The 16,214-nt window shown below is 49.5% G+C and overlaps 1 protein-coding gene across 1 annotated transcript in view; it reads left to right on the forward strand.

The window, feature by feature from the left end:
- The first annotated feature begins 1,803 nt into the window (after positions 1–1,803).
- The window catches only part of TGM6 (transglutaminase 6), a 31,220-nt gene continuing 16,809 nt past the window's right edge, over positions 1,804–16,214 (forward strand). Inside the window, exons 1-10 of the mRNA XM_057704077.1 lie at positions 1,804–1,866; positions 2,000–2,069; positions 2,466–2,639; positions 3,206–3,448; positions 4,243–4,361; positions 5,620–5,748; positions 7,222–7,399; positions 7,938–8,076; positions 11,240–11,343; positions 11,424–11,666. Of these exons, the coding sequence (XP_057560060.1) occupies positions 1,804–1,866; positions 2,000–2,069; positions 2,466–2,639; positions 3,206–3,448; positions 4,243–4,361; positions 5,620–5,748; positions 7,222–7,399; positions 7,938–8,076; positions 11,240–11,343; positions 11,424–11,666 (1,462 nt within the window). The remainder of the gene's footprint in view (positions 1,867–1,999; positions 2,070–2,465; positions 2,640–3,205; positions 3,449–4,242; positions 4,362–5,619; positions 5,749–7,221; positions 7,400–7,937; positions 8,077–11,239; positions 11,344–11,423; positions 11,667–16,214) is intronic.

Below are 16,214 nucleotides of genomic sequence, written 5' to 3' on the forward strand. Positions count from 1 at the left end.
AAGGTGGGGGGAGGGACAGAAGACCCAGCAAGACACCAAAAGGCCCAGTCGTGAAGGGCTGGAGGGTGACAGTAAGGAGCCCCTGGAGAGTCTGGGAGCCGTAAGGTGATCTTAGATCTTAACAGGATCTCCTGACAGCCACGTTGAGTACAGACCCTGGGGGCCCAGGGGAGGGGGTAGGTCTAGAAAATGGGAAGGAAGGGTCATAGTCCCCCCTTCACAGGATTGTTAGGAAGCATAAACATTTGCAGACGTGCAAAGCTCTTGTTACTATTATTTTTATTGTTCCAAACCTAACAATTGGTTAAACACAGAAGAGATGAATTCTGGTGGAAAGGCAGGGGTGCCTTCTCACAGGTAGGGCCATGGTGCCCAGGCAGAAGGGGCCTAGGGGAGGCAGGAAATTAATGCCGGGGATGGGAGGTTGGGGAGGCAGCTCGGGCAAATGGGAAAGGAGCTGAGAGGGGCAGACAAGCTGGATGGGAGGGAAGCGGGGGGATCCTGAGGAATCCTTTATCCAAGACAAGACAAGAGGGAGTTTGGACCAGTCAGGAGGGCAACAGGGCATCCAGCAGAGGGTTGGGAGCAGGCGTGTGACAAAGGCAAAAGCTGTGTGAGAAAGAGCATCCCTTTGGGTTCTACAGCATCTTATCAGGTATGAATGGTTAATCTTTCACTCTGCACCAAAGTGATCTTTCCGAGGTGCGAATCTGACCACCATGCCCCTGCTGGAAACACTTGTTGAATTCCCCCACTCCCAGGAAAAATGTCAGACTCCTCATCCCATTCCAAGCGTGGTGGTCTGGCCCTGCAGACTCCTCCAACCTCATTGCCTTCCCCACACATGTGCTCTCTCTCTCAACTTGTTTTTAGAAATCACGGGGCTCACTCTTGCCTCTGAGCAACCGTAGGTTCTGCGTAGGAGCCAGGACTGCACAAGCTCTGTGTTCTGTGCTCCTGGGGCTCCCTATGCCCCTCCTTAGGCAGTTTTCCAAAGCTTGCTCTTCAATGTTTGGGACGTATCTGCTCAGTACCGAGAGCTGGACTGTCAACTGCCAGGCAGCAGGGCCAACGTATATTTCATGGACTATCAGGTCTGCAGCATCCAGCATAACACCTGACACCTGAATGAATGAACCCTGAATAGACAGAGGTAGAGGGTGCTTGGGTTGAGGCTGGATATGATACTTTCCTATCCTCTGGCAACACCCCATCCAGTTCAAGACAGCCTCAATGCCACCTTCTCAAGCAAACTTCAGTTGTCACTCTTCTATGTTCTTTCAGCTCATGTACTTTTCCTTGATAATAGGCACCCAAATAATAATGAGTTATTTGTGGACTCACCTATTTAGGTGTCACCCTTGCTTGTCCAGAATATATAATAACTAACATTTATTGGGTGAGACGTTCTCAGGGCTCTGGATGGCAGGCAGTTATTCTTGCAATCACTCCCCAAGGTATTATTATCTCCACTCTACAGAACGGGAAACTGAGGTACTGAGAGGTCAAGCAGAAGATAGTTTAGCAAATAGATGATCAAGTCAGGTTTGAACCCACATCAGCTGACTCCAGAGGCTGTGCTCATGACCATTGAGCCACACGGCCTTAATATGTACCTCTCCAGCCAAGCCCCTGTCTATCTTGTTCACCAATATATCCCGGTGCCAGACACCAGCCTGTCACAAAGAGTATATAGCCAGTCACAATATTTGCAGAATCCATGTCTGCAAATTGGCCTACTCACTAAAATTTATTTTTAACTCCAAATCAGTACTCTCAGTGCCTTCATGGTCATTTGCCGTCATGCACAGAGTGGTGGAAAACGGAGTCGCCTACTGCGTGTGCTTCCAGCTGGAGCCAAACAAGGTGATGCTCTGACTTCTCATGTCAGCTCTCAGACTCAGACATGGTCTCAGACTTTCATGGTCTATTTAATGCTACATTGTTTGCATTTTTGTCCCTTTTATTGCTGATTTTTGCTGTTTAAAATGGCTCCAAGCTTAGCTGTGACGTGCTGTCCAGTGTTCCCGAGCACAGGAAGGTGGTGATGTGCCTTATGGAGAAAACACGTGTGTTAGATGAGCTTTATTCGGGCATCGATTATAGTGCTGCTGTCCATGAATTCAATGTTAATGAATCAACAACATACTAAGTAAGGTGTCTTTAAACAGAAACACATAAAACAAGGTTGTGTATTATTCAGTTGATAAAGTTGAGACCAGAGGCTTGCAGGAACAGAGCCTTGTATTTTCCCCTAGGAGTAATGGTTTAGTGCTGGCTAATTTGGTGTTCACGGAGACTCTGCAGAACATAACAACTGGGAATAACCAGAAACTACTGTACATGGTGAATAGTGGCTCCAAGAGTAAATGACAGGCAGGTTAAAGGCGCTGGGACGGCAAGCCAGGTGTGAATGGGAAGCATCCGAGGGCTGGGTCCCATCTCCCTGTGCTCTTCTTGCTTAGGGATCAGAGTCATCGAGGTGGACTGGCAGCGGCTGAGGAATGGCACTGCTCACCACACCCAGGAGTACCCCAGCTCTGAGCTGGTGGTCCGCAGGGGCCAGAGATTCACCTTCACATTGGAGCTGAACAAACCCCTGGAGAGCAAGGAGAACTTCATCTTCACCGTGGAGACAGGTACCTGGCTGGCCAGTGCTCTCTGCTAGTCTACAGTCCAAAAGACGGGTCTTATGATCAGTGCCCTGAGAAGCTGTGGTCATCAGTCCAGACTTTGGGGAAAGCAAGTCCCTAAAGGTGGGCTGAGCCCCAAACTCTAGAGGCTTTTGATGACAGCTTTCTGGGGATGATTGGAAAGTACTGCCAGCAGGCAGTGGGACAAGTGAGATGACAACTCTGGAATCCTGGTTACACCAAGAAATCCAGGGCTCTGGAAGGGTATGGAAGTTCATCAGGCACTTTTGGACCCCACGCTTTCCTTTCCTGATCAGACAGAAGGCAAACTTTAGTTTCAGAGAGTCCTGCCACTTCCTCCTTAATCCGGAAGTGAGTGGGAGTCAGGACAGCTAAGGTGGACCCCACTCTGCCACTGGCTCTCTTGCATCTTGGTCAGGTCCTTCCCCACAGCAGTGTCCTAGCTGTTCAGGGGCTGAGGGTTGGCCTTCCAGGACTGTAGCTTTTCTGTTTCTCCAGATCTGAGCTTCCTGGGGGCACTGTGTCTCCTGATTCCCTCTCCTCTCTGCCAGGACCCAAGGCTTCTGAGGCCCTCCACACCAAAGCTGTGTTGCAGACATCAGAGCTGGAGGGGAGCAATGCCTGGACAGCAGTGAAGGAGGCTCAGATGGAGAACACCATGACCATCAGCCTTGCCAGCCCTCCCAATGCTGTCATTGGCCGCTACCAGCTGAGCGCCAGGCTTTCCTCTCGCCGCAAACACAGTGACAGGAAGCTGGGCGAGTTTGTTCTCCTTTTCAACCCATGGTGCCCAGGTAGGAGCTCCTGAGTCCAAGGCCGAGGTTCTCCCAGAAGCTGTCCTTCAGGAAGGCCTGGGAGGCAGGTTAAGGGACAGCGAGGTGAATGCCAAGAACTTGGCAAGAGCCAGGCCCAGGTGGAGGCAGGCACTGGGCAGAGGAAGCTGGTAGCAGATGCCCCAAAGCTGTCGTGCCAGAGGGCAGGAATTAGTGGGTTCTGATGTGTGGAGGCCAGTGGGCAAGGATCGGGCCTAATAGCAGAAGAGGCCAAGGTGTGGCTAGGTGCCAGGTTTTAGCCATCAGACGGCCTTGGTTTAGTCCCAGCTTTGCTAAGTTGCTTCCCTCCATTAGTCTCAATTTCCTCATCTGTAATATGGGAATAATAACAGTGCCTACCTGTTAGGGTTATGGTGAGAATTCATAGAGCTAAGGTTTATAATATTCAAGGCCCATCATAAGGAGTGCTGGGGTCAGTATTCTTACTAACAGGTAAGTCAGTTAGCAGTATTCTTATTAACATTTAAGAAATAGACACGTCCATTGGCATTATGTCAGGTCACTCGAAAGCATCAGAACTTCTAAATTCCCTCCGTCTGGGGCTGGGTTGGGGTTGGTCCCTGCCTGGGCAAAGACCAGCCAGGTGGAGTAGGGCTTGGCTGAGAGGCAGCCTGGGAGCAGGAAAGACCCTCTTGCCGTCTGCTGCCCCAGCAGCCTCTAGGCGCCATCCTGCAGCTGACCCCTGATTTAGCCCCTTTCCCAGGCTGGCGAGGCCAGAGTCCCTGACCACGCCAGGCCTGACCACTGCCTTTCAGAGGATGACGTGTTTCTGGCCTCAGAGGAAGAGAGACAGGAATACGTGCTCAGTGACAGCGGGATCATCTTCCGAGGCGTGGAGAAGCACATCCGAGCCCAAGGCTGGAACTTCGGGCAGGTATCCAGGCGCCCAGGCCAGAAGGGGGACTGAGAGGCATAAGAGGCAGAAGTGGGGCTGGAGACATGAGAAAAGTCAGCACAGGAGCCCCTCTGTCTGCCCTCCTCTTCCCAGGAGGGACAAGCTGGGCTGACTCAGACCAAGTCCACTTACCCGGTTGAGGCTGTTAGTTGTTCCTGCGTTGGGTCCTTGGGAAGGGGAGGTACTCTGGGCATAAATAAACAGCTTAGATCCCGGGCTCTCAATCTCGAGTGCGCACCAGAAGGCCACATTCGTTAAAACACACACGTGGCTGGGCTTCACCACCACCACCTCCCCCCACCACCAAGCTGCTGATTCGCTAGGTCTGAGGTGGGGCCTGAGAGTTTGTATTTCTAACAAGTCCCCAGGGGCGGCTGCTGCTGCTGGCCTGGGACCACACTTGGAGAGCCACTGGCTTAGATAAATAGTTACAATACTAGGTGTGATGTTGCGGGAGGGCGTGGGGGCAGTCAGAAAGGTAGAGATGGAAGCAGAGGGAGTTCAGAAGAGCGGGAAGGAAAACTCCAGCTCAGGGATTGCAGAAGGCTTCATGATATTGGGGTAGAGCCCCCCAAGTCAGGCAGGACCTGGACAGGCAGAGGGAAGAGCAAACAGAGCCGTGGAGGAGGGAGTCAGGGAGTAGCGGAAGTTCTACGGGAGGAGCTCTGTCTGCCTGGGCTCCGGGCAGGTCGAGAACCTGGACGGTCAGGTTGAGAAGCCAGTGGTTGAAAGCATTTGGGGCTCAGAGGCTGAGCAGGCATGATATACTGGAGAGTTTAAGGTCCATCTAAGGGTAACCCCATCTCAGCACCCACTTCTTATTGCCACATGGGAAAGTGAGCCCAGGGTTCCCAGACCCTCCAAATTTTCAAAGACCAGAAATCTTAATTTGTGTGAAAATGCCCCTGTTTTTAACTGCTGTCAATTAAGTCATTTGAAAACGTTACGTGCCTCCAGGGTCACCCTTTACCATGAACTTTGCTGTGGGTCGTGGGGAGCCACTGGGGCCTGTTGAACAGGGGAGGGAGGTGATTAAGGCTGAGCTTCTGGTCCCTGGTAACTCTTTGAGGGAAGGTTTCTGAGACTTGGGGTTTCTCTGTGGTGTCCCTGGAGGGGGTGAGGATGGGCAGAGGGTAGGCAAACTCCCCTGCACAAGTGACTGACTTGGGGAGGGTCGTGAGAGGGTCTGCAGTGTGGGTGTAGTTCTGGCCTCTAAAAGCAGCCTCTCCGGGGACAGTTTGAGGAGAACATCCTGAACATCTGCCTCTCCATCCTGGACCAAAGCCCTACTCACAAAGATGACCCAGCCACCGACGTGTCCCGCCGCCACGACCCCGTCTACATCACCAGAGCCATCAGTGCCATGGTGAGGACCCTGCCGTCCCTGCATGCACACTCCCCCCACGGGCCCCCGGGCCAACCCAGGGCCACACCCTAAGATTTTTCCCTAGTCACTTCTTGTCTTAATTCTCTATTGCTGCGTAACAAATCACCCCAAAACTCAGTGGTGTAAAACAGCCATTTACTACACTGACAATTTTGCAAATCAGGGACTTGGGCAAGGCACCATGAGGACAGAACACCTCTGTACCAAGATGCTTTGGCTGGGGGTGTCTGAATGGCTGCAGATGTCTAGGAGGGTTTGATAGGACCATATATCTAGGGCATTTGTTCCGGCAGTCAGCGTTTCCTTGGTTCTCTTCCCTGCCGTGTCTGCTGGAGCTGGAAGGCCCAGGTGGCTTGCTCACTCTCATGTCTGACCCCTGGGCTGCGATGGTTGGAAGAACTGAGGCTGGCCAGTCATCACTCTGTCTCTCCAGGCAGCCTTTCCATGTGGCTAGGTTGGGCTTCCTCACGGCATGGCAGTCTCAGGGTAATCAGACAAGGCAGCTGGCTTCTCCCCAAGCAATTATTCTAAAAAGAAGAAGTGCAAGCTGCCAGTGTCATAAAGCCTGGGCCTGGAAGCAGGCCCAGCATCACTTCCACCATGGTCATTGGTCAAAGCAGTCACAGACCAGCCCAGATTCAGGGAAAGGGTACACAGAACCACCTCGCTGTGGGAGGAGTGCCATCTTTAATCTATTACATGCCAGTGCTTCCTCCTCAGAAGGTAGCCAGAGGGCCTACTAGCTCTCTCTATAGCAAGTGGGATCAGTGGATGGGTATCTGTGATTCCAAAAACGGACAAAGCTGTTTTTCTAGTATTTGATACTCTCAATTTCTCAAGACTTCAGGGAGATGTTGGAGCACAGAGAATCAAAAGCAGTGACCAGTCCCAAACAGCAGAGTGTTACCACCCTGTGGGACAGCCTCCCAAGTTGAAGTCCTGAACTCACAGGTCACCACTTTTGCTAACTTGCTCTGCGATTTGAGCAAGTTCCCTAATCTCTATGAATCTCAGTTTCCTCATTTGAAAAGAAAAGGAAAATAACAGAACCTACATTGTAGACTTAAAAGATTAATACAGTGTGTGCTAAGCCCTTAGAACAGTGTCTGGCACACAGGAAACAGTTAATGAATGTCGTGTCTCGTAACTGTCATTACCACCAACAGTCCCCAAAAGCAGATCACTCAAAACATTTACCGTTTAGGAAATGCTCTAAAACTGTATATGATTTCCAGCAACAGAGCATCCCAATGGAAGGTAACTGAAAATGATAAATGGTACCAAAAAGCAGATTTTTTAAGACAGCAGACGGCCCCGTTTTTCAGACAATTTAAAAGCAAGGGGTGGCCCCAAATAAATGTGTGTCCCAACGTTGGAGATGATTTTATGGTGGTGAAGTTCCTGAAGAGGAAAGCCCTGCTTGGTGGTGGACCCATGGTCTCCTCTGCCCAGGTGAACAGCAACAATGACCTGGGCGTGGTACAAGGCCAATGGCAGGGCAAGTACGGCGGCGGCATCAGCCCACTGCACTGGCGTGGCAGCGTGGCCATTCTGCACAAGTGGTTCAAGGGCAGGTTCAAGCCAGTCAGATACGGCCAGTGCTGGGTCTTCGCTGGAGTCACGTGCACAGGTACCTGGGGAAAGGTCCTCAACCCCTAGTCAGCTCAATGTGCGTTTGTTTGCATATATTTGCATAGGCATCCCTCCCCCCAGAAAAAATCTTTCTTTATTAGCTCTGGGGAAATAGAAGTTTGGTTAATGAAGAGAGAAACCAGATCCCTCATTTATGTGACTTTCGATCTTTTATTTTGCAAGAGTTCCACCTCTCAAGCTCATTAAGTGCCCTTGAGCGAGTCTTGTGGTCCTGGGCCCCCAGTCCCCACGGGCTATTATGGCTATTATAGGGTTCTTATATGGCTTCCAAGGTCCTGCCCGCCTCAGAGGCTGTCTATGCAAATGGGAGTGGCAGTAGTGACTCTAGAAGTCCCCTGAATGTACAGGAGATGGAGGTGTTTCTGAGAGTGGAGACAGGAGTCAGCCCTGGCAAAGACAGGGAAGGGCTGTGGCCAGACACAAGGCAGGCAGCCTGCTAGGGGAGGCCAGACCACCCCTCCCTGATTCTGGGGTCCTGGCCTGTCCCGGAGCCTTGCAAGCGTCCTGCTCTTTAGTCCTTAGGTGCTTGGGAATCGCGACACGGGTTGTGTCCAACTTTAACTCAGCCCACGATACGGACAGGAACCTGAGTGTGGACAAGTATGTGGACTCCTTCGGGCGGACACTGGAGGACCTGACGGAAGACAGCATGTGGTGGGTCCTCGGTCTCTGGGTCCCAAGGGCACCCTAAGGCCCTCCCAGATCTGGAGCCCAGCTCCGCTGAGTCTGAGTCAGTTTTAGAAGGGGTGACAGGTGCCCTGCGGAGGGGGTGGTCCTGGGCAAGGCGACTCCTCTTCTGAGATATAGGGGTCTTTGGACACATGACTCAGAAGTGAAGAGGGGGGCTCAAGATTTGACAGTCTTGTACCCCTCATTCTCTGCTCTGCATGGCTCCGAGCCCTCCCCTAGACTCCTGTGACTTGGAGGTGGGGCCGAGACGCCCCCGCAGAGTCACCTCTGTGTCCCGCTCCTGCTCTCTGTCAGCTGCCTGTGTGCTGAGCTGTGTCTCAGGTGGGGAACAAGCTCCTTTCACAGCTCAAACAAAACTCGTCACACAAAGCTTTACAAAATTCATTTTAATTTAATTTTTTCAAGTAGGAGATACATTCATGTGCTTTAATATTCAAAAGGTACAAAATGGGCTACAGTGGTAAGTCTCCCTCCCCCCACCCCACTTCCAGCTTCCCCATCCTCCTCCTGGACACAACACTATAACTGGTTTCTTACATCTCTTTTCAGTGAGAAGCCCTGCAGATACAGGGCCCACGTATGCACAATCCCCACGCACCCCCACATCCCCCCACTTAATATCGGCAGCATAGTGTAATACTGTCCACCTTGCTCTACATTAACAATCCCATGTCCGTACATACAAGGTTTCTTTATTTTTTTATAGTGTTTAAAAAGTAATAACACCATGCTCAGTGAGTACCTAGTCTATGCCAGGCCCAGTTCTAAGCGCTGCACATGTAAGCTTACCTCATTTTATTACTTTTCTTGGTATGGTGCTTCACAGATATTGAGGGATTTTTTGTTTTGGGGGGGGTTTGTTTGTTTGCTTGTTTGTTTTTACAAATCGAAGGGTTTTGGCAACCCTGTGTCAAGCAAGTCTATTGACATCATTTTTCCAACAGCTTCATTAAGGTATGTATGTTGTCTTTTTAGACATAATGCTATTGCACACTTAATAAATTACAACGTGGTGTAAAAATAACTTTTATATGCACCGGGAAACCAAAAAATTTTGTGTGACTCTCTTTATTGCAGTGTCCACAGTTTTGTGGTGGTCTGGAACCAAATCCACAATATCTCCAAGGTGTACCTGTATACTAATTCATGTATTTCTGCAAACAACCTTGTGAGCAAGCTAGTATTATTATCTCTAGTTTGCAAATGAGGAAACCAAGGCACAGAGAGGTTAAGTAACTTGTCTAAGGCCACACAGCTAGTGAGTGGAGGAGAAGGCACAAACTTGGTCTGACTTTCAGCTGTACAGCAAAACCATTGTTTATCTCACCACCTCCCATGGCTGGGCCAAACATTTGTCTTTACAAATAAAACTTCCATGAATAACCTTGTCTGAATGTCTGTTCATACGTGTGCAAGTTGCCAAGAAAAGCCAACTTTCTAAAGAGCAGGGGACTAGTGAAGAGCATACGGTACAGAAAGAAACTCAGCCAGCCTCAGCATCCCTCTTCTTAGAATGTCCTTCAGCCACCCCCAGGGGACCTACCCAGGACCCGTTCCCCACAAGCTGGTGACCAGCCTCAGGCCATCTCTCTGCCTCTCTTCTCCCCTTTCCTTCTCTTTTTGGTTCTCTTCACGCCCTCTCCTTGCAGAAGCACCAAAAAAGTTGCATTCTTCTCTTCCTTTATGCAGAATAGACAGACCCTTCTTTTCGTTATTGGGACCTCTGTTGCCATGCAGGTTATCCATGTTCTCCCTTTCACCCCCAAATGCTTTGCACGATATTTTCCCAAAGAAGAGTTCAGAGGCCAGCTGTAGAGATGCCAACCCAGGCCAACAAGGGTTTCTCTCTGCTGCTTCCTTTCTGGGTGACCTTGTGCAAATGATGTCACTTTTCCTAGTCTCATATTCTCATCTTTAACATAGGAAACTTAAAGCCTAAACTCCCTACCAAGGCCTACAGAACTCTGTATAATCTGAAACCTACCTACCCCCATGTTTGCTGTAGCCCAGAGACTCTTAAATACTTTCTGTTCCTTGAACTCACTAAGTTTTTTCTTGTCTCAAGAGCCTTTGCACATGCTGCTGCTTCTGTCTGGAACACTGTTCCTTTCACTCTTCCTATGGCTAATTCTTTCTACTTTAAGTCTCATCTTAGAGGTCATTTACCTAGAGCAGGTCTCCAGCACTTACTCTCTCTCAAGCTCCTCTCCTTCTTCACAGCACTTATTGTTACTTTATTGTTTTATTTACTTATTATTTGTTGTTTATTATTTGTTTATTGTTACTTTATTGTTTCATTTATCTGCTTACATAATTTTGCTTGTATCCCTATCTGTCTCCTTTGTTAGAATGTAAGCTGCATGAGAACAAGGATCTTCTGTCATATTTGTTATTGTATTTCTGGACCTTGAACAACAGATTCTAGACGTAGATACAGATATAGATATACAGATATATACACACACACATATATGTATACATACAGGCAGACCTCGGAGATGTTGTCTGTTCAGTTCCAGACCACTTCAATTAAGCAAATATCACAATAAAGTGAGTCACACAAATTTTTTAACCCAAAAGAGCATATAAAAGTTATGTTTACACTATACGATAGTCTATTAAATGTGCAATTGTATGTCTAATAAACAAGGTAAATACCTTAATTTAAAAATACTTTATTGCTAAATGCTAGCCATCATTTGAGCCTTCAGCAAGTTGTACTAGTAACATCAAAGATCACTCATCACAGATCACTATAACAAATGTAATAATAATGAAAAAGTTTGAAATATTGCAAGAATTACCAAAATGTGACACAGAGACATGAAGTGAGCAAATGCTGTTAGGAAAAGCGGGTAGATAAACTTACTTGAGGAACAGTTGCCATAAACTCTAATTTGTAAAAAACGCAATATCTACAAAATGCAATAAAGTGAGATAAAATAAAACAAAGTCTTCCTGTACCTCATATGAACGGTATATGCTCAGCCACACAGTTGAATGAACGGTTCACAAAAGTCAGCCACAGAGCGGGGCCCAGGGCCTGGCTGGCAGCAGGAACTTCCCCTCTCCCAGGGACCTCTCTGCTCACCGGAGGCCACCCTGCCCCATCCTCTCTCTGCGGCAGGAATTTCCATGTCTGGAATGAAAGCTGGTTTGCCCGGCAGGACCTGGGCCCCTCCTACAATGGTTGGCAGGTTCTGGATGCCACCCCCCAGGAGGAGAGCAAAGGTACGGGGCTCAGCCGGGTGGGTCCCAGACCCCCTCGTTCCTCCCCTCGCGCTGCTTACGCCCACCCCCCTCCTGTGCAGGCGCGTTCCGGTGCGGCCCCGCCTCGGTCACCGCCATCCGCCAGGGCGACGTGCACCTGGCCCACGACGGTCCTTTTGTGTTTGCGGAGGTCAACGCAGACTACATCACCTGGCTCTGGAATGAGGATGGGAGCCGGGAGCGTGTGTACTCAGACGCTAAGAAGATCGGGAGGTGCATCAGCACCAAGGCGGTGGGCAGCGACTCCCGCGTGGACATCACCAGCCTCTACAAGTATCCGGAAGGTAAGGGCATGTGGCGGCCTCCATCAGCCTCCCCAGTGACCTGGCTGCTGCAGACGGGCGGCCGCGGGCCGCCCGGGGTCAGGCCCTTTCCCATGTCATGTGGTGGGGACAGCCTGGTTCCATACCGCCTCTGAGGACTGAGCCAAGCGCCTTTAGCTTATACTAACAGCTTCCTCTGTTTGCTAAGTAGATGTCCATAATAATATCTATATTATTAATATAGATAATATCTAATAATATCAATAGCTACATTTCCTTTAACATATATGTTCCAGGTACTGTATCAGGTATGCTCACATGTGATAATAATAATTGCTAATAGTGATAATAGTACCTGGTATCACTTACTGAACACCTAGGATACACAGCATTCAGCCCCACTCAAAATAATAATAAAATAATAATAATAACAGTTCCTGTTTATCATCTGCCAAGGCCTAAGGCATGGTCACTAATTTATGGTCACTGGTTTACTGAAGAGCCTGTACTTGCTGGGGTACAAAAACAAAACATATTTTTTCTGGTCACTGCCTCTAGTGTTAAAAAGTCACCCTTTCCCACTAAATAACATGTTCCTTAGCAACGCCGTGAGCCGATCACGCATTTTCAGCCATTTCTGCTTGTTAAAAGAATGTTATTTGGGTAATCAAGACTTCAAGTTCAAACTTGAATCAGAGCTAGTCTCCTGCCCTCCTCTGAGTACAAAGTGGAGCAGTGACCCCTGAAGGTTGCTGTAAAGGAGGGGGCACCGTCTGCTCCGGCCGCCTGCAGCCCTCCACTGCCTCCCCTCTAGCTTGCTGGTTTGCAGCACCAGCTGCACATTGGCATCACCTGGGGCACAGTCTTAGTTATGCAGTTACTTTTTTTTAGTTACAGAGTTACTTTTTGCTCAGGATTCTGTGCCTCAGCTATGTGGGCTGTGCTCAGCTGGGATGGCTGGTCTGCTCCAGGTGGTATCCACTGGGATCTCGAATTTATCTGGGGCCTCAGATGGGACTCCTGGGCTGGCGGGGCCTCTCGTGCTCCTATAGCCAGCCCCAGCTTGTCCATGTGGCATCAGTGTGCTCAGCAGATGAGAATTAAGGCTGCAGGGTATCTCAAGGTCTCACTCAGAACTTACTATGTCACCTTTGCTACATTCTATTGGTCAAACAACAAACACCACCCCAGCATGAAGGAGCAGGAAGTACACTCTATATCTTAATGAGAAGAGTTGCAAAGAAAGTATTATGGCCATTTTAATCTACCACAGCAGCCCCGACTGTACCCTGACTAACTGAACTGCAGTCTCTAGAGAGTGTGGCCCAGCCCTCAGGACTTTTAAAAGCTCCCCAGGTGGTTCCAATGTGCAACAAATGTTGAGAACACTGGTCTAAGTCTTCTGGTGTGTTAGGCCAGGGAGGAGGAGGAGAGGAGAGGAAATGCCTTTGACTTCAGGGGGAGAGGATTCAGTGCCCGAAGGCAGGCAGGTACTGCTGCCCTAGTTACTCCGTAGCTCAGGTAGGACAAGTGGTGCCTCTGTTATAGCCTACTGCCTCGGGTCTCACTCCTGTGCTGTCTCCAGGCACTGCTGATTTCCTGAGACTTTGGTCCCTTCTTGCAGTGGAACCCCTCCCACCCCACTGACAGTCACACAGCTTCCCTCTGATGCATGGTAATTTTTGTCCCCAGATTCTGGAGGGGGTTTGCAAGGCTGTGGCCCCCACACTCATCTAGATGCTGTGCCCCCCCTCAAAAGCTGGTGGGGAGTGAGTTCTTGATGGGCTGTCATCCACCTGCCATCTCCCTTCGGTTCTCTCCTCTGCTCAAGGAACACACAGCTCAATAAGCAGACCTCCCACGAGGATGAAACGCCAGATTCCCCTTCCTGTAGAGACGGCCAGTCTTTACCAGCCAGCTCCTTCTTGCAGACACCCTTAAATTTTAACACTGATTCTTGTAAACACCCCCTAACACACACACACATACACACACACATACACACTCCCTTCTCTAGGAACATAGCCCTTCATGTTGACGACCTTCTCCCCTTCAGCGCTCTCCTCATTGTCTCAGGGAGGGTAGTAGAGGAGTGTTCGGTGGTAAGACGTCTGCCAAACTGCTACTTCTCTCATAAATCCTTCAGGTTGATACCTGGTCCCATATGCTGGGAGTTTCTAGAACTTAGAATACAGAGTCTTTGGGGTCTTTTGTCCTAATCTTTAGCTATGGCCACAAGAGAAATCACCATCCTGTTATGTGATGTCAATGACTGTAGTCTCCTACTGTAGGCTGGGCTTGTTCACATGTTATTTTGTTCTTTGATTTAACAAATGCTTGCAAAGCAGTTCCCATAAGCTTGTAAGGTAGACGCTGGTATAACAATCGTTTGACAGAGAAAAAAGCAGAGGTGCAGAGGGGTAAGTGGACTCAGCCAAGGGACACAGCCGATGAGCAGCGGGTCTGTCTCAAGAGCCCATCTCTTCCTCTACACTTGGCTGCGCTATCTGATTATGATATTATCTACTCTTGATTGACTGCCCACTGTGGGGCAAGTGATTTTACATCTAGGTTAATAATAATAATAGCATCTAAATTTTGTTAAGCATGGTGATAAGCAATGTCTATGCATTACTTCATTTAATATTCATAAAAACCCCATCTTACAGATAAGCAAGTTGAAGCATAGGAAGGTTAAATAACTTCCCCAAGCTCCCAAAGCCTAGAAGAGCTGGGATGCTAAGCAGAGCCTCTGTCTGTTCTCAGAGCCTCTGCCCCTCCACTCTGATAGACTGCTTCTCTCTTCCACGAGTGCCCGCAATCTGCCATGTACTGTGCCAGGTTCTTTCATGTGCTCTACAAATAAAGCACCTCCTAAGCGTCAGGCATGATTATGATTCAGGGGCAGGGGAGAAAGAGAAGTGCCCAGAGGACCCACCATCTGGTGAGCCGGCAGTGTAAGGATGGTACAGGGTGATCAGCTGTACTGTGTTGGGGAGGCCAGAAGGCTCAAGAAGCACAGAGGAGGGGTTGCTGACCCAGCCAGGGAGGAGAGGGCAAGAAGAGCATCCCAAGGGAGGGGATCATGAAGGCAGGAGATTTAGCCAGGAGATGAAGGGTTGGGAAGGCATTCCAGGAAGACAGGACCCCCTGCATCCTGATTGCAGATTCACTCTAAGCAGTGTTGTTCATCCAAGCCACAGGCATCCTATTCTGTGGATGAGATGACAGGGCCTGTCTTCTTCTTTCATCCAGTGAAGCAGGATATGTGATAAAGCACAAAGATTCAGAGCCCCTGGGGGCAATGTGCTTTGCCCCTCCCCCTGAGTCAGCCTGGATGCTGAGCAAAGAGGCACCAGCCTTCCAAGCAAGGGAAACTGTATGTACCAAAGAACACACTGGCCGTTCTCAGATTCAAGTGGGCTTTCTGCAACAGGCTTTAGAGTAGAACGGAGGATGGCCGCTTCCCCCACTAAACTTCAGGCAGAGGCATTAAACACAGAGGCAAGATCTTAGTCAGAGATGGGTGTCAGGGGCTTGCAGGGAAGCCAGGTTGGCAGTTCAGCCTTCTGTCTCTGGGCCTGCATGTTAGTTTCCTAGGGCTGCCATAACAAATTACCACAAATGTTGCAGGTTAAACCATCAGAAAGTTATTCTCTCTCAGGTCTAGAGGCAAGTCCAAAATCAAGGTGTAAGTAGGGCCATACTCTCTCCAAAGGCTCTAGGGGAGAATCCCTCCTTGATTCTTCCAGCTGCTGATGGCCCTTGCATTCTTTGGCTTGTGGCTGCATCATTCCAATCTCTGCCTCCATCTCCACACAGCCTTCCTTCTTCCCGTGTGTCTCAAATCACCATTTCCTCTCTCTTACAATGACATCAATCATTGGCTTTATCCAATGATTTAAATCACCTAAATCCAGGGTGATCTTATCCTAGGATCCATAATTACATCTACAAAGGCCCTATTTCCAAATAAGATTATATTCACAGGTATCAGGGGTTAGGACTTGGACATACCATTTAAGGAGGCACTCTTGTGCCCACTACAGTTTGTGATGGGGGAAGACCAAGCACCTGCTGATCAGGACCTGGCCAGCCAGCCAGGCAGAGGACAGCACATCCAGTGGCTGTGGGGCTGGAGCTGAGAGGCTGATCCACAGAGACCCAGTGACCAGCCCCCAGGGAACTCCCCTTCCACACTCTCTCTTCCTCTCTGTTACTCTGCCGTCTGTCTCTTTCTCCACTTCTCTGCTGTGCCCTTCTCCCTCTGTTCCTTCTTGCATTTAGTGGGTACCCACAAGTGCCAGGTAGAAGAGTGGACGAGATGAACAGGAAAGCAGACAGTCCCAGTACAGCATGATGCTGTCTGCCTGTCACGGTGCAGAATGGCCAAGGGAAGAGCATGGGGGAAGGAACAGCTCCTTCAGGTAACAGCAAGAGTGAAAGGGTCATTGGGAGTTCCTTTATACCTAGAAGACTTTGCACAGGATGCTTTTTCTGCTGGGAAGGTCCTGCTGACTTCACCTCAAGCCTTTGCCTGACCAAGGGTCTCAGGACCCTACTGGCTTC

This window comes from Hippopotamus amphibius, chromosome 12, assembly GCF_030028045.1.
Source record: "Hippopotamus amphibius kiboko isolate mHipAmp2 chromosome 12, mHipAmp2.hap2, whole genome shotgun sequence".
In the NCBI taxonomy this organism is placed as follows: domain Eukaryota; kingdom Metazoa; phylum Chordata; class Mammalia; order Artiodactyla; family Hippopotamidae; genus Hippopotamus; species Hippopotamus amphibius.